This window comes from Haliotis rubra, unplaced genomic scaffold, assembly GCF_003918875.1.
Source record: "Haliotis rubra isolate DU_JTF1 unplaced genomic scaffold, ASM391887v1 Scf1337, whole genome shotgun sequence".
In the NCBI taxonomy this organism is placed as follows: Eukaryota; Metazoa; Mollusca; class Gastropoda; order Lepetellida; family Haliotidae; genus Haliotis; species Haliotis rubra.
The window spans coordinates 164,111-187,768 of NW_025765267.1; the positions used below are offsets into that span (position 1 = coordinate 164,111).

Genomic DNA, 23,658 nt, shown 5'->3' on the forward strand with positions numbered 1-23,658 from the left:
ATTTATGTAATGTGATGATATTCAGTGGATCTTGTTGGGACATTAAACATGATGATATCAAGTAAGACTTTTTAACTATTTTTCGATGATACTGGAGTATATATAGTAGTGCAGATAACGGAACTAAAGTGAAATTGAAATTAAACATCTGGATGAAAAATATCTGCCAAAATAGATAGTAAAAGATAATATTATTGTATAACCACTGGCAGCCATCTTGGCTTTTTGAGTGGCCAACGTTATTTTCTGAACAGGGAGTCCAAGGTGAACAATCATGCCAATGTTGGAGCTTGTATTTTGGCCTGTTATCTGCCCTACTGATATTGTAAAAGAGACTCATTCTGCCAGATATTTAAACTGTTCTTAACTTGTTGTGTGATCTCTCTTTGTTATGCATGGAGACCCTATGATGGATCTATTCATACTGATACATAAAGAAAAATATTATTCTTACAGAAATGTCTTTTGAACAGGACAAACACATTTTCATGTAAATTGCTTTATTGTAAGAGAAACTCAATCCCCTTGAAAAGGTATGAATACATTAACAGCTTGGCAATGAACAAACAGCACGTTTTATTTCTCGTCATTACATAAAACATATAAAATAGATGAGAGGAATAGATTTAACCATCATACTTAAAATATATAACATAATCAAGTTCCTAAAATTTCAAATGTCAAAGATCAAGTCTGAAAAATAAAAACATATTTTCCTTAGGCGATGATTTTGCAAAACGAACGAGTATGTGAATTGGGTTTTACACTTGTTAGCAATATTCCAGCAATATCACGCTGGATTTTGCACAAAGAAGCTTCTACAGCTGCAGCCAGTCGATGAAGTTGGCTTGTTTGGATGAAGACACTGCTTGGCAATAAAAACATGTTTTCGGATTAATGATCACTATGAAGATTGTGAACATGAAATTAAATATATTGAACAGTACTGATGTTTCTAAGTGGATAATGAGTAGGATTGTGATTTTATTGCTGACAAACCGACAAACATTATGGGCTTTATGATCACAATGGACATGAAATTAAATTCATGTATACTGTACAGTTTATGATGTAGTCAGGTTGCTTGTGTAGAATGTGGGCATCCTCGTCAACATGGTGATACTATCAACACTCTTGTTCTTAGAATGGATGAGTTGGGTTTCACACGGTATTTCAGTGATGTCAGGGTGAGTAAAAGAACGCAGAAAGCAAATAAATTTAGTAAAACCTATGAGCACTGTGCTCAGAGATCCTGGGACATGATCCTAGAATTGAACCTATTACAAGCAGATAATCCAAGCAAAGGGACACAACTCTGCAACACCCTTCCCACCCCTACCCGTCAAGCAAGGCCAGACATCACAATTATTCTCTCATTCCCTGGCTTTTTCCAAACATGTTAAAATAGTAAAACAGTAAAAAAATGATTTTTTACAGATGACTGTTCAAAAAATGATCCTTATGAAATTGTACACCCAATAACTACAGAATATTTACATGTTCAACAGCATGTAGACAAGAGAAATATCAAAGACAGACTCCGAAGGGTCTTAACTCCTCCTTGTCTGTGGAATCTGATTTGGGTAACATTTGGTAGATGACTTCCATCCCTTACGGTTTCAAGTTGGAGCCTGATTTTGTTCCGAGTCCCAAGTTACAGAGTTGCTCAGCTTAATGGTCCTCATCAGCATTGGAATCTCGGCAACATTCACATGACAGTAATGGGTTCTGACATCAGTACATGGCCATACATTGTGGACTGTTGACCCCATGAAGGTCTCAGCTCAGTTACCATAACTCCTGATTTGTCATAGACTTACAAAGGTCAGTAGTTCTTGAAATCATTGAGGGTCTTCATAGTCAGAGTCCTCCAGAACTCGATCAACTATTGGTTTGTTTAATGCCCTCCCTGTATCTGACTGTATTATATACAGCTTCTCGTAACCATGTTGTCTCTGAGGACCATGGTATGTAGTTCGACAGGCTAATGCTGTGACGATGCCTGCACTTCACTTGATGTCCATAAACTGGATGTCCATGACGAACAGGTTGGTGTTGGGTAGTGGGGGAGCACCGGGGGACAGCACATTGAACGTCCCTTTCTCCATGTTCACTGACGTCCTGCAACACAAACACTGGTCAGACAATGGCTTTATCAGGCTGACTTTGTGGGTTTGTGATTGAGTGTTTGCGTGAGAGGCTGATTGAGTTATCTGTTTTTCTAATAAAAAACACACACATTTTGATATTGCTAATGTAAATCCAGACGTGATGAGGATATGTTTTAGAAGGGGGAATGACATGAATAAATGTTACATAAGAAAAATATGACATAGCTGTGGGATCAATTCCCCTCTCCTGTGAGTGAGTGAGTTTAGTTTTATACCGCTTTTAGCAATATTCCAGCAATATCATGGTGGGAGACACCAGGAATGGGCTTCACACATTGTACCCATGTGGGTACCCATTGAACCCAGGTCTTCAGAGCGCAGAGCGAACACTTTAACCATTAGGCCATCTGTTTTAACCATTTGTTCAGTGAACACTCTGCCCAATATCTATAATGCCCAAACTACTGGGTGACTGTTATTTGCCATCCCATGTACTCACACAACAATAAACCCCAGAGTGTTTGATTCAATCATGGTCTGCTCGATGGTGGTGGAGGAGTTGATGCTGAGGACGTGGTGGAGGATGTTGTTACCTGCAACATACAACACAGGTGAACAGACATAGGTGAACAGTAACATGTGAAGAGAGACACTAGTAAACAGAGACACTGGTGAACAGAGAGAAGTGAAGAGAGACAAATTTGAACAGAGAGACATGAGAACAGAGACACAGGTGAACAGAGACACAGGTGAACAGAGAGACAGGAGAACAGAGAGACAGGTGAACAGAGAAACTGGAGAACAGAGAGACAGGTGAACAGAGACAGGTGAACAGAGAGACAGGAGAACAGAGAAACTGGAGAACAGAGAGACAGGAGAACAGAGACACAGGAGAACAGAGAGACAGGAGAACAGAGAGACAGGAGAACAGAGAAACTGGAGAACAGAGAGACAGGAGAACAGAGAGACAGGAGAACAGAGAGACAGGAGAACAGAGAGACAGGAGAACAGAGAAACTGGAGAACAGAGAGACAGGAGAACAGAGAGACAGGAGAACAGAGAAACTGGTGAACAGAGAGACAGGAGAACACTGGAGAACAGAGAGACAGGAGAACAGAGAGAACAGGAGAACAGAGACAGGAGAACAGAGAGAACAGAGAGAGGAGAACAGAGAAACAGGAGAACAGAGAGACAGGAGAACAGAGACACTGGAGAACAGAGAACAGGAGAGAACAGAGACAGGAGAACAGAGACACAGGAGAACAGAGAGACAGGAGAACAGAGAACACTGGAGAGACAGGAGAACAGAGACAGGAGAACAGAGAGACAGGAGAACAGAGAGAGACAGGAGACAGGAGAACAGAGAGACAGGAGAACAGGAGAACACAGGAGAACAGAGAAACAGGAGAACACAGAACAGAGAGACAGGAGAACAGAGAGACAGGAGAGGAGAACAGGAGAACACTGGAGAACAGACAGGAGAACAGGAGGAGAACAGAGACACTGAGACAGGAGAACAGAGACAGAGAACTGGAGAGAGAACAGAACAGAGACAGGAGAACAGAGAGACATGTGAAGGGAGACACTGGAGAACAGAGACACAGGTGAACAGAGAGACAGGAAAACAGAGAGACAGGTGAACGGAGACTGGAGAACAGACACAGGTGAACAGAGACATGTAAACAAAGACAAGGGAAAAGATAAATCTGAACAGAGACAAGTGAACAGATACAAGGCGAACTGAGACACAGCAAGTGGAAAAGTGCCAGGGGAACAGAGACAGAAGTGGACAAAAAACAGGTGAATGTACAGTATTCTCGTGGCATGTACATTGTGATGTACTTATACATTTTTTCAATGAAATGTTTTAAACATCAATACAGCTCCTCACTAAATTCCCATATACTCTGATGAACAAATCATGATGGTGTGAAGGAGACAACTCACTGGGAAGCAGGGGCACCAGCTTGGTCTTGTTGTCCTGGGCCTTCATCCCCAGGGGGAGGCACGACTCTGGCAGGGGCGGTGCTGGCAACACAACACAACTCCGGTGACATCATCAACAACACACATCTGCACAGCTTCTACATTGCTTTGAGGTGAGGTGAAATGGGGTTTAACATTGTACTTGAGAATGTTTCAGTCATATGACAACGTGCATGCGTGTGTATGTGCATGTGTGGCTGCTTGTACTAGTCCAGACTGAAGCTGGTTTTATAGTGCTAGCCCACTGAGATACCATGCCGCAGTGAAGCATGAATACCCCACTCAGACACATTATACTGACTCCGAGCCGACCAGTCCTTGTTGTACCCATTAATGCCAACGCCAGGCAGGGACCAACAAGTACCATATTTTAACGTCTTTTGGTATGATGCGGTCGGGGATTGAACCCACGACCTTCCGCTCTCCGGGTGGACAATCTAACCACTACACCACAGAGGCGGTCTCTTTGCTTGAACAGTACTACAACCATATTAGAGCAAACCGTCATAAACAAACATTAACATTTGCATTATGGTCTTTTGGTTTTGTCAAGAAGCACTGAAGTACAATGGACCCCTAAACTACAAGGTTTAAACTCGATTTTACTTGTTTATGGAAGATGGAAAATAAGAATGCTGGTTGTGCACTTGTTTCAAATGCAGCCTGAAATCATAGATCATGTTAGACTTTGTACTTGCAAACTGTTACAGGGACTCTATACATAGTGAGGATGGGAACATTTCAGCCCACTTGGTTACTAGAGAGAGGTGAGGTGAAATTGGGTTTTATGTCGTACTTGAGAATATTTCGCTGATATGACGATGTGCATGCGTGTGTATGTGTATGTGCTGCTGCTTGTACTGGCCCAGACTTACGCTGGTTTTATAGTGCTAGCCCACTGAGATACCATGCCACAGTGAAGCATGAATACCCCACTCAGACACATTATACTGACTCCGAGCCGACCAGTCCTTGTTGTACCCATTAATGCCGAGCGCCAGGCAGGGACCAACAAGTATAATATTTTAACGTCGTTTGGTATGACGTGGTCGGGGATCGAACCCGTGACCTTCCGCTCTCCGGGTGGACGCTCCAACCACTACACCACGGAGGCGGTCTACTATAGGGAGGGAGAAATTACACAGGAAATACTGTATCGAACATTAGAGGGTGGCTCTTAATGGATCATGGTGCTTTAGTTATCTAGGCAATCGCTCTTAATCATAATTTCTCTGATTACCTCCAATCTTAAATATTTTGACATCTGCAAACTTGACCTCAAACGTGTGAGGGTAGAGAGTGTTCTTGATGCCGTAGAAGTATTCCCGAACCTTGGCGTCTCTGCTCTCTGCTCGCACGTGTGTTGATCGCTCAACTACCTGATGTGGGAAACAAGAACACATATTGATTTAAAATATTATACCCAGATATTAAATATACTTGAAATTCAGTGAGTGTCTGAGGCAAATGTATAAAGGTCAATGAACTAATGTTAGTTTGTGCTCGGCTTTATTGCCAGCTCGGAGTAGTGTTAACCAGTTTGATGGTGCTGGCAAAATAACTATAATAATCAGTTACTCAACATGCTCAAACCGACAGTCTACACACTTCGGCATACCTCCCCTCGATATGATGCTCTGGATCCATGCAATAAGATTCAATACATTGTAGTCCAAATAACTAAAACTGTTCCCTGGATGCAACAACACATGATATAATGTTGTCTATATGACACATACTGGTCCCAAAGGTGCATCAAGTCACACTATATCATAGTCTATATGACCCACACTCATCCACAAGATGCATCTATAGTCCGTTTGCTTCAAAAGCGGACCGATGAATTGCAAAAAATAAAAAAGTTGTTTAACAAACTATCATTAAAATATTGACACAGTTCACTGTTTGTTACGAGGGAGTACTGCAGAGAAAGGGACAGCCAGGTGTTCGAGAACGGATGGAGACGGCACAGCACAGGTGAATGAATAAATAACTTTGTCTGTGAACGTGCTTTCGAACACCTGGCTGTCCCTTTCTCTGCACTCCTCCCTCGTAACAAACAGTGAACTGTGTCAATATTTTAATGATAGTTTGTTAAACAACTTTTTTATTTTTAGGACAAAAATTCTGCAAAAACCTCACAGAGTGGGTATGATGTTTTGATTATGATCAGCATTTCATTGAGTATGTTATGTTTATTAGTTTTCGACTTAGATTGCAATTCATCGGTCCGCTTTTGAGCCAAACGGACTGTATATGTGATACATCGCAGGACATTGACTGGCAACTGACCCCTCCTGACTTCGGCAGCAGGATGACCTTGACAAATTCAGGCATGTCCCGCTTCATCTCGTTATACAACCGCTCCTGGTCCAACACAATCACAGCATCAACTGCGAAAAAACAAGGGAGATAACTGCAGGTAAATAGGGGAGATAACTACAGGTAAGATGAGAGTGAGTGCAGTTTTACACTGCCTTCAGCGATATTCAATCAATATATATTTATCAAATCATGGGTGAGAGATCTGGTGACATGAGAGGTTTAGATAATGACACCACTTACAATATAAGGTTTGGTGGTGAATGGGTCCAGTATTTTTCAAATAAAAGCAGTTACGCTATCAGTTAAAGGTGAAGGTCTACTAGAAGATGCAGATGAGGAGATTGTGAATAGGTCTTGGATATACACTGGTGGTATAAAAGAAAGGAGATATCATACACTAGAGATCCAAAGTTTTCACTCTAACACAGAAACAATGAAGCCAGTACTCGAACCTTCAAAGGCTCCTGCAGCTTGTTTTATAGACTCGTATCCTCCTCCTCGTATCCAACCCCCAGTGTTGATGATAACACCACTTATATTGGCTGAAACACACACGGCAGATCTTGGTCTTAATTACCTGATCTAGACATAAAAAGATTAGGTATAACACAGATATTAAGAATTAAAATTAGCATCAAGCATGAAAACAGTTGAAAAATTCATAAATTGCAATTTAATTCCATAACCTGCTGTCATGAGGTGGTTGTGTTACTACTGATGTTGATAACTATCTAGTTTATTCTGGCCTAATATTTTAAGCCATCAAAACCTTAAACAGAGTAGCAATTAAACAAACCACACCCAGATCAGGTTACTTGAGTGGTGAGAATTTCCCTTAGTTCAATGATGGCAATGAATTGAGTGAGTGAGTTTAGTTTTACGCAGCTTTTAGCAATATTCCAACAATATCACGAGGGGGACACCAGAAATGGGCTCCACACATTGTACTAGTGTTGGGAATTGGCTAAAAGCTCATAATTGATGATTGGTCCATTACAATCATCGAAAATAATTGGTTAGCGACATTTATCAAATGTTCTTGTTATCTTTGTTAATGCACAAAAAACTAAAGAAACAATGTGTAGTTCTTTGAAGTTTTGTTTTTCAAATTGCACAAAATGCATTTGCAAATGTCACATCTATAAAGGAGGACTAGTATGTTAGGAACATAATTTTCCTGAAGTCTTTTAGATAAATTCAAGAGCTTATGAAATGTAAATTTAGTGACACAGACAAAACTAACCTTATGAAAAATATTGTTGATGCAAACAAGTGTTCCAAAATTGTTTGTGTTCAGATCATGAGAAAACATGTTCGATTGCTTGGTCGTTTTGGTCACTGCGACCAATCTTCGATTATTTCAATTAATCGGACCACCACTACATTGTACCCATGGAAATGGAACCCAGGCCTTTGGCGTGATGAGGGAACAATTTAACCACTAGGCTACCCCTCCACCCCTGGGGGACATGAAAGTGCGGTTAGCTTGCCTTTGTTGCTGGATTCACACCGGAGATTGATGACATCAGCAAGACGCGACACCAGGAGATTGAAGAGCGTGATATTCTCGCTTGGAGACTTGTGACCGACGTGGAAACAGAGAGGCGCCGCTTCTGAGAACCCCTCCTCCACATCAGCAGGACGCTCAACCACGATGGCACCTGCAACAATGTGAACAATGTCACCTATTTAGTAAGGGAGTTAAAATTGAATAACTGGCATCAGAAATATCACAAGTATCAGGGACATAACCAACATTTTAGCTGTGAGACTGACTAACCTTAGTCCTGTGGTTTTCAAGACTCACCTATTGTTCCTGGGATTCCGATCTGATTCTGAAAAACCAGAACAAGTTTTGAGGTAAATACTACTTCCACAAGCAGACGTGATCTGTACACAGACATGACCATAAAGAAACATATTTAGTTTCCATTTAAGTTTGAAACTCATCCAGACAGAAGTTCAGTCACCTATAACATGGAGGCTGCTGGAGTGAGTGAGTGAGTGAGTGAGTGAGTGAGTGAGTGAGTGAGTGAGTGAGTGAGTGAGTGAGTGAGTGAGTGAGTGAGTGAGTGAGTGAGTGAGTGAGTGAGTGAGTGAGTGAGTGAGTGAGTGAGTGAGTGAGTGAGTGAGTGAGTGAGTGAGTGAGTGAGTGAGTGAGTGAGTTTAGTTTTACGCCACACTCAGCAATATGGCGGCGGTCTGTAAATATGGACAAGACAATCCAGGCATCAAAAGTATGAACATCGATCTACGCAACTGGGATATGATGACATGTGTCAACCAAGTCAGCGAGCCTGACCACCCGATCCGATTAGTGGACTCTTTCGACAAGCATGGGTTACTGAAAATCAATTCTAACCCGGATCTTTATGGGTAAGCTGGTATAATAAAGAAAGACATTATCAGTATTGTTTTCATCCAGACTGCCTCCGTGGGGTAGCCCTGTGGTTAAAGCATTCGCTCGTCATGTCGAACATCAGGGTTTGACTCCCAACATGGGTATAATGTATAAAGCTCATTTCTCACTGTAGTGAGATAGTGAGTGAATGTTGTGGTGAGCCTGTAATCTGTATCCCGGCGGACTGTAGGTCATGGATCACTGATGTATTGCAGGAGCTGCTGCATACATTATCACATGTAACAAGGGACCGCCTCCGTGGTGTAGTGGTTAGAGCGTCCGCCCGGAGAGCGGAAGGTCGTGGGTTCGATCCCCAACCGCGTCATACCAAAAGACGTTAAAATATGGTACTTGTTGGTCCCTGCCTGGCGCTCGGCATTAATGGGTACAACAAGGACTGATCGGCTCGGAGTCAGTTTAATGTGTCTGAGTGGGGTATTCATGCTTCACTGAGGCATGGTATCTCAGTGGTCTAGCACTATAAAACCAGCTTCAGTCTGGGCTAGTACAAGCAGCCGCACATACACATACACACGCATGCATGTCGTCATATGAGCGAAATATTCTCAAGCACGACGTTAAACCCAATTTCACCTCACCTCACCTCACATGTAACTATATGGATGTTAGTTTTAGCAATATTCCAGCAGCAACACGACAGGGGACACCAGAAATAGGCTTCATTACCATGTGGGGAATCTAACCCAAGTCTTCTGCATGATGAGTGAAAGCTTTAACCACTTAGCTACCCAATGCTTCCCCCCAGTTGTGATATAGCTTGAATATTGCTTACAAGCGGCGTCATACTTTACTGTTTTCACACAAAACATTTGGACCACTTGACATCAGTATTTACCTGACCAACGTCTAGATCTGCCAGCACTGGAGCTCGTCCGAGCCGCACAGCGTAGTTGCAGAGGAGGCGGCACAGCGTGCTCTTGCCAACATCGGTTGGCCCCACAACAAGCACCTGCACAAACAGCACGTACAACATTAGTGGTGCCAAAAATTACCATATGTTTTGTGCATAGGGATATTCTGTGTTACAACCCCGGGTTTTGTAATACGATGAAAGTTGAAAACGAGAAGCATGTTTTGTTTTAATGTAAATATTGCGAATGTTGGCTTGAAAAATATTTGGTACAACTTCGAAAAGTGTATAGAGGTCCATTAACCTTAGAATCGATTTTCAAATCAAGAAACAGTAAGGTAACATATTTTACTGCTTTATTTCTGCATAATGTATTCCAAACAAGACTGGATCCAGTTGACCACTGTGCATCGATTTATATAACTGTATAACTGTGTTATACTATTTATAGGCCAGTAGGCCGATATTACGCAAATAAACTGTCTGTCTGTCTTTTGTATCGTGAGTCCATGTTTACATTACTGGTACAGCAAATCACCAAACATGTTGTGCATCGTGACACTCACAACCTGAGTACTGTATCGTGAGTCCATGTTTACATTACTGGTACAGCAAATCACCAAACATATTGTGATCGTTAATGCATCAACCCAAAATCTGTAAAGAGTCCATGTTTACATAACTGGTACAGCAAATCACCAAACAAAACTCACAATAAAATCGCGTGAGTCCATGTTGACATTACTGGTGCAAATCACAAACATGTTGTGCATCGTGACAGTAAACCTTACACTGTAACAAAATGGAAAATTAAACCATTCAGTTAATGTTCAGTGGTAGTGTAATTAACAATATTCACAGAATCGATAAATATATATTTATGATCAAGACATTACATGACCATGTATATAGATATCATCGTATATACAATGACCATGTATATAGATATCATGTATACAATGACCATGTATATAGATATCATCGATACAATGACCATGTATATAGATATCATCGTATACAATGACCATGTATATAGATATCATGTATACAATACAATGACCATGTATATAGATATCATATACAATGACCATGTATACAATGACCATGTATATAGATATCATCGTATACAATGACCATGTATATAGATATCATCGCATACAATGACCATGTATATAGATATCATCGTATACAATGACCATGTATATAGATATCATCGTATACAATGACCATGTATATAGATATCATCGTATACAATGACCATGTATATAGATATCATCGTATACAATGACCATGTATATAGATATCATCGCATACAATGACATACCAGCACTGTTTCCATTGATTCTGATAACTTACCCTAGGTCCACGTGAATTTTCAGCATCTGCTTTCTCTCTCATCTGTTCCAGTGCTGCGTGAGTATTTACATACATTACCATGGGTGTCTCCTTGGAAACATACGCAACTTCTGTCTTGCCACTGAGGTTACAAGGTCAAGGCCAATGTTGTGTAAACATGGTAAATCGATACCAAAATCTAAGTCAAAATTTTATATCGATTGGTTGAAATGACTATCAGCACAAGAAGATTAATTCTATTATGATTATACTACTATGACTTTTGAAAACACTCAATCCTATATGGTCAAACAGGTTTCAAATCACAATGTATGATAACCACATACCATTGAAAAAGGGGATTTGATCTATTTAATCATTTCAAATATTCACCCGTGAAGGTTCGGGTTAGAATGAACCTTCAGTAACCCAAGTAACCCAAGCTTGTCGTAAGAGGCGACTAACGGGATCAGGTGGTCAGGCTCGCTGACTTGGTTGACACATGTCATCGGTTCCCAATTGTGCAGATTGATGCTCATGCTGTTGATCACTGGATTATCTGGTACAGACTCGATCATTTGCCACCATATAGATGGAATATTGCTGAGTGTTGCGTAAAACTAAACTCGCTCACCCACTCCAAATATTCACTGTAATTCTTTCCTATTTGTTGTTGATAGACAACTGAAATACCATGTTTACATGTAGGCTACAGTTTGCAGAGTTTATTTCATCATGGTCATTACAATAGTTATAATTCAGTCAGGGCAGAAAACAAATTAGAATCAGTTTCACAAAGTATATTTCAAAAATGAGAGAGAGAGAGATTGCTAGCATGTGTGTATGTTTGTGTGGCTGTGTAGATTGTATAATTTTTCCACCATTTAATTTTATGCTTATCATCTGAGACACAAAGAATCAATGATACAGATACCCATCATCAACCATTCATCACTCTGGGTATAGAGAGTATCCTGACAATGGTAAAAGGATATTTTTATGGTGCAGCCATGCCATGTAAACACGGCCACTTTGGAACCGGCTTGGAACACATAGAGCTTATTTTTGGCTAATTCCGTACCAAACACCTCTGCCATTCCATTGCATAGCTGAAAAACAAGATTTCAACCTTTTTATCACCAAAAATTAAAATCCAACGTTCTGATTATTATAATGAAATAGTATCCTTTTCAATCAAACAGCACTATAACAATGCTCTAAATATCCTGAATACATTTTAATCCCAATGATAGGCTTGTGACGTCATTTCATGGACTTAGGGATATCACAGAAACATATGAGTATTTAAAAAATATAGTGATATATACAACGCCATTTGCCATGTGTGTGTACAAAAGAGTAATGAATGAGTTTCATTTAGTTGAAAAGTCAAACTCAAACCAAGACAATTTTGACCATACAGTTTGTAGTTCTTTTCTTCCATTCAGTAGGGACACAACAGATCGATAGATGAAATGTATACATCAGTCCCTCCTGGATTCCGCGATGAATTTTAAGAATTCTGCGGCAAATTTAAGTAAATTCTGCAGTCTAAGTAAACTTAGGCTCAGTATTATTCGTTACACTGCTTATACTGAGTCTAACAAAACCTAGTAGAAGGTCGCCTCAGGTAACCTTTTCAGTTGACCAATCAGAACACAGCTTACCAAATCGCGAAAGCTGACATTCGCAAATACCTTTTGAACTTTCACCTCGAAAAAGTTTGTACCCGAATGCTATTTTCTGTACAATCGCTTCCGAGTGATGCACATGGAGCACGCCACAGCAGTGAGTAAACAGTAGCTGAACATAGCGTTTTGTCAGTATTCAAGGATGTCAGCTTGCAGACATAATAGCTAATGGTAACCATGTCATCAGAAAGCCCTAAACCTTTATACTGCAGGTCAAATATCTGTGTTTTATACGGATTTTCATTTGAGAGATCAGTGTCAGTGACTGGGAATTTTGTAAGTCCCGCTGAACCCTAAACAGTAGCCGTTGTCTGATTGGTTAAATCCTTTCGGCTGTCTAGCATGTGATTGGACGGTCATAGGTCGCTCAAAGGTTAGCTGACGCGACCTTCTACTAGGGTTTGTCAGGCTCAGTATAAGCAGTGTAACGATACAGAGCCTAAGTTTACTTAGACTGGTAAATTCTGCATTCCATTTTTCAGCAATGTGCAAAAAAGTCTGCAGTAAAAACTTGTAAAAAAACATGATTTATTCTGCAACTGCAGAATTGCGGAATCCAGGAGGGACTGATACATATGTGTGATCACACTTCTCTTTTGTTGTTGAACATGCTTAATTCACAAACAGGGATGTTTTGCAACAGAAAAGAATGATGTCCTCTCTTTCCCCACAACATGGTGCCTGTATTGAACTCATCATGCAGGTCATAAGTAGTGTTGGGAATTGGCTGAAATCTCCCAATTGGTGATTGCTTCACTACCAACGAACAATCACCGGAAAAAATTGGTTAGCGTCATTTTTCAGATTTTCCTATCCAGGTTGTTATTGCAGATATGTACAACATGATGCAGCTTGCTACTTTAAAGTGATGACTAATATGTCATGAACATAAACTTAAGAGAAATATTCAGTCATGACGGTTCAGTTAGTGAAGTGAGTTTTCTAAGAATTAAACTCGTTTCCAGGCCCTGACAATTTCTAAGATATGTTCCATTGTCAAGTATTTCAAAGACTAAAACAGTAGTTCCAAAATCGTTTATGTTCGATTATGAGAAAATGTGATCGATTGCTTGGTCGTTTGGACACTGCGACCAATCTTCGATTATTTCAATTAATCAGAACACCACTAGTAATATGCAGAAAGAAATTAACAAATACGGGTGGTTATTAAGCAATGTTAAAAACACAAGTTAAATGTAGTTTTAGATATCAAGCACTAGTGAAAAACATAATCATGATAAGTTAGTTCAAATGTTGATGAAACTAAAACTTTTAGATAAAAATTACTAAACAATAACTTTTCCTATTTTCCCTGTTATTTCTGTAATATATCTGTGATGTACACAACAAAATATGGACTGATATGTAGCTGGTCAGCCCGAGATGGAACTTGTAAAGATAAAATAATTATAAAATGTCTAGAAATTGGTCAGGGGATCGTTTGGGAGCTAGGCGCTAATGTGGAAAGGTAATACAATTCCACAATACAGTGAGCAAGTAGGATGCTGAGTGTAGCAGTATTCCAGCAATACCACGCAACGGACAACGGAAATGGGCCTTAAATATTGTACCTACACAGGGACTGACTGACTGAGTTTGGTTTTACGCCACTTTTAGCAATATTCCAGTAACATCACAGCGGGGAACACCAGAAATGGGCTTCACGCATTGTACCCATGTGGGGAATCGAACCTGGGTCTTCGGCGTGACAAGCCAACGCTTTAACCACTAGGCTACCCCACCGACCCCCCTAAACAGGGAACTGAACCCAGGTTTGTTTGGTGTTACAATCAAACCTCTAACCATTGGGCTATCCAGCAGTCCCACGCAATACAGCGTATATAAAAGGCCTAAAATAAATTGTTATGATCACCTACTTACCTCTAGGTTCACACTTGCTTTAGATTCCACTTCAAATCTTAATTCAGAAAACTTCTCAAGTTTGTATTCTTCTTTTCTCTGAAACAAGAAACAAATGATCTTATTGCCTCAGCACAAACAGTAAACACTTTTATATATTCAGTTTGACAGTAATGTTGTCACTGGTTATTGGCATAATAAATAAACCCTGTCAGCATGGTAAACACATGTCAATGTATTTGGTTATTGTTACACTGAACATGCTGAGAAGACTGAAACATACTGTTGTATTCATCAGCTGATATTCAGCTAATGATATTTGTTACCAGGGTTTTACGGGACGCGTGATTCCTGCGTATTGGACGGAGAAATTTGATGAAGTACCCCCAAACTAAAATCCTGTGCATCCATGTAGATGCAATATAATTTTTTTCTGGGAAAGAACTTTCTGAGTTAGTAATGATATCCCATATAAAATATAAACAGTCTGTTTACAATCATTATTCTAATGACATTGAAAGTAGCACATATTATAACATAATCATTATCAAATGTGAAGCATCCACGATCATTGATTTCATGCAAATTGATGGACTCACAATTTTGGAAATGGACTCTCAGAATACATATGCTCTGAGTCCCCAGAACTCCCACTATCGAAGAGCTATGTAAAACCCTGTGTTACCCCCTATTTTTGATATCAATAATATGATGGATGTGGGGTAATGAGAGACCTAAATATGCCTAAAAGAGATGGCAACAGGAAATTGTATTTTCAGCTGAACACTTAATATTGTGTCATTGAAAGGGGGATTTGAATTGATCGATTTGAAATCTGCGGAAAATTACCATTCCTGGCCTTAAGAAGGTTTTGAAGGTTTGGGTGTTATTTAGTGGGCTTAGGATTGTTTGTAGCGTTAGGTGTGTGTTACTGTTAAAGGTCACATAAACCCTAGGGGGTACAAATACATAAATCACTAACTGGCATCGTTATAAATGAAACCCCTTCATTAAAACTACTCATTTCGACCTTTAATTGACTTAAATCGACCTTTTTGACAACAGTGCACAATTCTCACCCGCGAACGAAATTTCAACCAATCAGAGCAGCGCGCCTCTGTGACGTCATATGAGGAATAGCTTTGAGAGCCGATGCAGAATTCATCTACATTTTAGGGGGTAAATTATCGTGTTTACAGGCTTGTATAAACCTGAAATCGTGATAATTGTTGTGGAAAATGAAAGCTATATGTTCTCACAATCTACTGTCATTTAATTTTGTCTCCTGCTTTGCCTAGTTTCCAAGTTACAACTTGTTTTCATAGACGATTCTGTCAAAATCGATTGGTGTCGTTAGGCCCTATTTGTATAATGACTGATCCAAATTGATCCCATTTCTGTGTTGTTTTACCTCGATATTTAATCATGTCATGTAAAAATCTGTTTGTATTCTCAAAACAGTGTCGGCCCATAAGTTTTCACATGCAATACAGCAATTAATACTCCCTCGTTGTAACCCGTGTTAGGTGGTATAAACCTACACATGTTATTTGTCATCATTCACTTGATGGTCAGTTAATGAATTTATAACAGGTATAATTAGTGGTAACACACTTAGATTACCCGACAAAGGTTCCCATTTGGCATTTCTTGTGTCTGGAGTAAATATTCAACATTATAAACATCGATCAAAGGATTAACCGATAACACGCTGATTGATTAATTACTTTTATCTTACAGCGGAATTGTCAAAAGGTAGTGTTTATGTATGTAGATTTACTAATCTATACTGAATACACTCTGTCGTGTCAGTGTCTGCGTAAAAACAACGTCCTTCTTTCAAAGGATTAACCGGCAATACATTGATTGATTGCCGATTATTGGCTAACTAAATTACTGTTTTAAAGAAAGGCGGACATTATGCAATTAGTTGCCAGGTGTGCTATTTTGGGTGACCAATGAGACTATACACCAATGTGAAATACCTGAAAAGATTTATCACTTTTTCGTATATTAAACTGTTAAAAGACACATCATTTGGAACAGTTTTGTGGATATTGATGGATACATTCCTCGAACAAGGTAATGGCCTGATATTGTTCCTATAACTTTAATCTGTTTTAATTTTAATATTTGCATTTTGTTTTATTCATTTGTCGTAGCATTCAACAGAATCATTGTTTTTCGCCGTGAAGTGTAATGAGACAGACAACATGCACTAGGGTGTGTGTGCGAATTATGATTCACATTGGCAAACTATAAAATGTCTAGATATTACAGTTCTGTTATAAATTCACTATAAGTATCAGCAGATCGTCTGCTTTTATTTAGTTTCAAAATGCATACAAGTGTGATAATAAACTAATTAGGATTATAAGACCAAATATAAAGGCGCACATTGACTAGTATCTACATACTGGTGAGTGGACATTAACCATGGGAATGTAGCAAGAAATTTATCGCGCAGTATTGTGACTTCGACCCCACCCGGCTTCCGTGGAAGAAATCGTTATGTTATAAGTTGTGTCATGCAAAATCCGTTTGGTTATGATTCCAATACATATTTAACAACGAGTAGAAAGTAGTCTTGATTTTCTAACTTGATGAAAACAAACTATAATCTCATTAATTCTAACAGATTTTTTATTTTTAAAATGATGGCGCCCTGTCGGGAACATCCGCCAGTCTGAGGATAAATGGTATTTAGGTTTGTTTTCACCGAGTCTAAAATCAAAACTACTTTCTACTGGTAGTAAAATATGTATTTTATTGATGGCCAATAGGATTTTGCATGACATATCAAATATATCATAACAATTTCTCGTGGCAGCGAGGTGGGTGTCAATATAATACTACTTACAATATTATTGTTACTTCGACCACAACCTCACTTCCGAGGAAGAAATCGTTATGTTACAAGTTGTGTCATAGAAAATCTTTATGGTCATCAATCGTTATGCATATTTTACTACAACTAGTAAGTAGTTTTGATTCTTTAACTTCCGTGAAGCGATCTGAACACAAGTAAGATATCGTTTCAGGCTTCCACAGCGCGCCGCCGCACTCACAAACATAACCCATTTAGCAGGAACTGCGGGTCCTGTGGAAATCTGTGCATGGGGACACCATCGCCCGACCCTAGGAGCAATTGGCGACAAAGCAAGCGATTGGCGCATGTCGTCGTTGATGTCGAGAAATCATCAAAATGATGAGCGTGCTACACATTTTCTATACAACTAACTGAAAATCGTTCCTCATATGACGTCACTGCAGTGCTCTGGCGACAGAGTTACGTAACCTGTCTGTGGTTTCGTTGGCGGGCGAGAGGGAAGCAGGCGACTTTTTGGCCACTTTTAATCGCTCGGTATTAATTAACCACAAGTTTTTAAAGAATAAATTTGGTGTTCCGCATAAGACTAACCACAAATCTTTCATATGTAATGGTTAAAAGAGTAACAAAAAACAAAGTTTAGTGGTTCTTTAATGTCCAGTGAACCCTAATGTAGCTGTACATTTAGTTTTTTATATCTACCAGTCAATATTAACTGTTGCACAGATCTGTGCTTAGTTAAGTCATGCAAATTACCATGCTTGTCTACTACATTATGTTATCATGGTTATGGGTTTTCGGATACTTTAGAACATTTGATGTTTTCTTAATAACTGTACAAATTACTGTGAAACTTCATCTTAACACATGTCATCGTCTGAGTATTTGCAATGTCTGTGTTAGATAATAAAGCTTGTTACCATTGTTACAGCATGGTAAACATGGTAAACACTGTGGTCTGAAAACATAAGTAATCCACACCCTTCTGATGTCCCCCCTTTGATTTCCCCCTCATCTGCTGACATTTAGGCAAACCCAGATGTAGCAATGGACTGATGACTACACCTCAGAAATAAACCCAATTGAACTGAATGCATGTGATATTCATTATTTAGTTCATCATGTTTATCAAAACAATTATGGCAACACAGCAATAAGTAATATTATTAAGTACTGTCTTCAGTGCAGGTTCATTCTTAGTGTAATTATTGATCCAGGTTGCTTCATATTGTGTTAACAGCATGGATTATGTATAAGTTTTAATTGGTTAACTGTACACATCTAGTAAATAGTATCAATCTGACCTTTTTTGCAACAGAAGCACGACTATTTGATACTCCATAGGTAATATATCTTATTTATTTCATCTCTGGCTTGTGAAAATTATGTGTAAAGGCAGCACTACTGGCTCACTTCATTTTCAATTTATTTAACTAGATATTGTCACCATGGCTATTCGGTCAAATATAAAAGGTAAAACAGTAATTTATTCCACAAATGACCAGTAGCTATATAGATCATATTTAATAATCTATTGTACCATGTTGTTGTCAGTGATTGTTAAAGTTACAAAAACCAAGATAATGACGGACGTTCTAACATTGTTCGTACTATATTTTTCTTGTATAGTTTGTGTATTACCTGGCTACGCAAATATTAATTGCCTAGCTGATGTCAGCTATGGAAATATTTCATACCGGTACATTGAATTATGAATAATGAATTGATATCTGGAGGCAAACATGATATGGGTGGATCCATATGGACTATAAGCCGGATCCCTTCTAAATATTCTAACAACTACGTGAAACTCTTCACTTTGTGACAACATACCTCTTCTTTATCGTCTGCCATGGCTTAGATTTAATGTTGTTCCCTTGCTTGTACTGATACTGTTTTTATTTGTTTACGGGTTGCGCCTCAAACGTGACATTCTATGGGCGCGGCCATGTTTTATCACGTGACGCCCCATTCGGACTTTTTCGTCTCTTTCCGTAAAATTGATGACAGTGTGGTATTTTATAACACTTCTGGCCCTTTCAACTTGGAGTTCGTACAAAGACGGCTGCAAAGGGCTTTTGGTGGTGGGATGTGTAGGGGGATGGGGTGAACAGGATATGTGTGATTGGTATAATCAGGGAGACTATTAGACGTGTTGTAGATTATCCCTGGTACAATCAGGGGCGGATTTTGGAGAAGAGGGCAGTGTTTGTCCTTATCACTGAAAAGCTGCAGGCCCTATGGATCCAGAACCATACAGATCGTAACTCAGTAATCTAAATCGCTTCCTCAAAAATTATAACCCGAATCTTTACGGATGACATATATGAGCCGTCTCGAGACCAGCGGGGTAAAAAGTAAATGCTTTCGACAGGATCACGTGCTTTCGCACAGAATGTACAATCTGTTTGAAAGTCGACGGCTGTACGTTTGTTGCAAGTCACAACCCGGTATGAATTCATTTGGTGGGAGCTTGTGATCCCTCTATGTGTGTTCAGTATTTTCAGTAAATATTCATAAAACATATTTTTTCCTCCGGTTTTACACACGCATACGCATTTTCATTGGCTGTCCTGAAATTTAAGTTCAAATAAGATCATTCTTTAAACACAGTGTGTTGCTGTGACAAAGTATCCTGTTTCTAACAGAATTAATATGGATGTATTGGTGCTTTGACCTATAAACTATTGGGGCTAGTATGTTCCGACTTCGAAGTAAAATCTTACAAGCGTCTTGAGTCACACCAATATATTTTTATCCGGCTTACTGATACAAACACATTGATCTGAACACGCACGCACGCACACACGCACGGACAAACACACTGAGGCTGTCCTAAAATTAAGTTTAATTAAGATTGTTTTGACTTTGAGAACAACAGTGTGTCCTGAAACTGTGATAAACGGGTGTACCATTTCTAAGACACGTATCATCTTTTTTGTCTCTGAACTATTCAACAATTTGGTAGATGTGTGCGTATTCAAATCTCTAAACCGCTGGGACCTGTATGCAGTGTGCGAAATAGTTTCCATTGTGCTAGACAGTCGGGCTAGCTATGCCTGAAAGTTACTAACCCACAAATAATTCACTGGCTCGAAGTGTGAATGAAGACACGGGTTTCATCTTTAAGCTGCGAAGATGATGAACATTTTTGCCAGGCCATAATCTTGCATGATTTAAAAGTGTGGTATAACTTAACTCCCAGAGACATCTGATGCTGACAGACCAGGATTCATAACCAGGGCCTAGATTTTCGAAGCTCTCTCAGCCCTAAGATAGTCGTAAGTGTCATTCATCAACATTAACTTACGACTATCTTAGCGCTAAGAGAGCTTCGAAAACTAGGCCCTGGGCGTATCTGTTCAGACTGCTGTACCTTTGACTGAATATAGTTGCCATTAATCAATTAAAAAAGTCAAGGAACAATTATTTATCGCGTCTTTCAATTCCGATATTAGGGTGTTAGCCAATGCTATATTTATCTTAGCATCCGTATGGTAACGTTGCATCCGTTACCTAGGACTTTCCTCTATGTGCACACATTATAGCTACACAATTCTGTTATATAAATGTTCGGCGGTGGGGTAGCCTAATGGTTCAAGCGTTCGCCCGTCACGCTAAAGATCCGGATTCGATTCCCCACATAGGTACAACGTGTGAAGCCCATTTCTGGTGTCCCCAGCCGTGATATTGCTGGAATATTGCTAAAATCGGCGTAAAACCTAACTCACCCACTCAATTCAATTTAAATGGATTTATTTGTTACTATAAAAATTATATATATTCAGAGACTTAGTGTTAGTCTCAGACGCGGCTTTGCGGAGTTACGTCCCTTCAGCGTGGCAGGATCCTCTGTTCCTAAGGTCGAATCACAGTTCGCTGTTATGTTTATTGATGTGTTGGAACCATGCCCCTGTTTCAAAGCAGTAAAGGATCTACGTGACCTTGTTATATTTGAGATTACACTTTCTCACCTTTTCTGTGTACTCAGCAGAGGGATACACAAAGTCCGTGGTATAGACTACCAGTTGTCTGACTTGACAATTTTTGTGGAAGTCGCGGTGGCTGAGTCGGTTAGGCGGCTGACTTTATGTGCTGGCTATTAGGTGCCTGACTCTGAGGGTGTGAGTTTGAATCCCGGATGGGACTCAACCCAACAAAACGTTCTAGAATCTGTACTTTACTAAGTGTAATCACTATATATAACACGTGTTCTAAAGAACAATACTGCCTGACGTCAAATGACTCTATATTGCCCTGGGCCCCGTTCCGCTAAGCGATCCCATGCAGCGCTACAACGATCCTAAGCCTATGTTAAAGTATGGGTTATGATCACTTATAACGTTATGACCGCTTTTTAGAACGTGGGAATAACCAGTGAGCTACGAGGAATTAAAGCCTGATCTACCTTGAGTGAATGAATGGTGTGTAAACCCCGAGCCTTCCCGACTGACTTATGGCATTCATGCGAGAAGACTGGTGATCCACTCTGTGGTTCCGATTGCCTGGACTTATTCTATGTGCCGAATCTAATGAGTGAGTGAGTGTGTTTTCACAATATTGCAGCAATATCCTAAAAGGGGGCACCAGAAAATGGGCTTTACCCAGTAGGGAACGAACCCTTCGATTACTTCGGCACTAGACGACACCATTCAGCGGTACTGACTGTTCGTAGCGTTATTTGTTCAAAATTAAGAAATAAAAATGTCCGACCACCTAGCAAGTCCATTTTGTAACCGAAACCAAACAATTATTATCTGATTGGCTTCAATATGATTTGCGCTTATTTATACACGCAAATAACTTGTTTGCAAATCCGCGGGTTTGCACAGCTTGAACACTGGATTTTACATGTTTACCTGAATAAACCCGTAAATATATTGAAGCCAATCCTTTAAGGTCAGCACTGATAATTCCACAGAGAGCGTATTGAATCAGGCAATAGTCGGTCCCTATGTCAAACTGAGCTATGGTATTCCAGTGCCCGAACACAATAAAACAGGATTAGTCGGACGAGTACAAGCAGGTCCTACGTAGACATGATCGTGCACGTTGTACTGACGCGCCATGATTGTGACTGTGACTGTAAACCGCAATTAACCTCACCAATGTATTCTTTCAATACATCCGAAACCCGGATTGTGAAAATCTCCTCACATGGTCCCGGGTGTCATGGGTTGTGTGGAGTTTATGTGACGAGGTCTTCGCACGAATGATTTGTTCAATATTCAGTGAAGGGTCAGGTTACATGTAAATTGTTAAGCTTTGGGTTAAAATCAAGGAATAAGAGCATATAAACATTTTAAAGCATGTCTTGCTTGAAAATTGCTTTCAATGGCTAGTGACCATCGTACGATTCTGTTGCCGACTGTACTATGAGCATATGTATGTAAATCAATAAAAATATTAATGATACGAGCTGTTAGTGAAAATAAACTGTTATTCGCTGATATGAATATATGATCTTTACAGTTATGTCTTGTTCACGGCTATGTCTACAACGAACGCCAAATTCATATATATGCAAGACACGTTTTGCCCAATACGACAGCTCATAAAATAGAAGACAATAGAAGCGAATCACACGACTGGACCGATTCGGTCCTCATTGTGTGTAGGGGCGGCGTGGGTAGCCTAGTGGTTAAAGCGTTCACTCGTCATTCCGAAGACCCGAGTTCGATTCCCGACATACATATGTCGGTAAGGCTCTGCTTTTCGTCGCTTTTAGCAATATACCAACATTACCTGGCGGGGACCCAGAAATGGTGCCCTTGTTGGGAATCGAACTTGGGTCTTCCGCGTGACGAACGAACACTTTAACCTCAAGGCTTCCCCCTGCCAATGTAATTTCAGAAAGTGCGTCAGTAATAAATGGTCTCGGTTAGGTGTAGACAACCCAAGTGAGTGAGTAGGGTTTTATGCCGCTTTTGCAGTGGGTTCAGAAGTAATAATGTATACTGATTATGAAATGCCAAGAGGGATTGAGTATGGCTTTACGCCAATTTTAGCAATATTTCAGCAAAATTAAATGGGCTTCACACATTGTACCCTTGTGGAGGATCGAACTCGGGTCTTCCGTGTGACGAGCTTATGCTTTAATTATTATGCTTCCCCACTGCCCCTTAGACAAACCAAGAGTGGTGCAGCTTGAGGGATTCAGCTAGTCCCCAGACCCATATGTATCGAAAGTAACAGAAGGTCTGTGTAAACAAACGACGCCATATGACATAAAATACAAAAATACTGTC

The 23,658-nt window shown here is 39.8% G+C and overlaps 1 protein-coding gene across 1 annotated transcript; it reads right to left on the minus strand.

Moving 5' to 3' along the window:
• Positions 1–483: 483 nt before the first annotated feature.
• On the minus strand, positions 484–19,366 carry LOC124267770 (polyribonucleotide 5'-hydroxyl-kinase Clp1-like). The gene is made up of 13 exons (XM_046702755.1): positions 19,244–19,366; positions 14,602–14,679; positions 12,025–12,138; positions 11,051–11,176; positions 9,680–9,793; positions 8,230–8,257; positions 7,913–8,083; positions 6,875–6,964; positions 6,390–6,490; positions 5,338–5,476; positions 4,059–4,139; positions 2,611–2,704; positions 484–2,121 (listed from the first exon to the last, which is right to left on the minus strand). Exons 1-13 carry the CDS (start codon positions 19,262–19,264, stop codon positions 2,010–2,012), a joined length of 1,269 nt encoding a protein of 422 aa, XP_046558711.1. The 5' UTR covers positions 19,265–19,366; the 3' UTR covers positions 484–2,009.
• Positions 19,367–23,658: the final 4,292 nt, after the last annotated feature.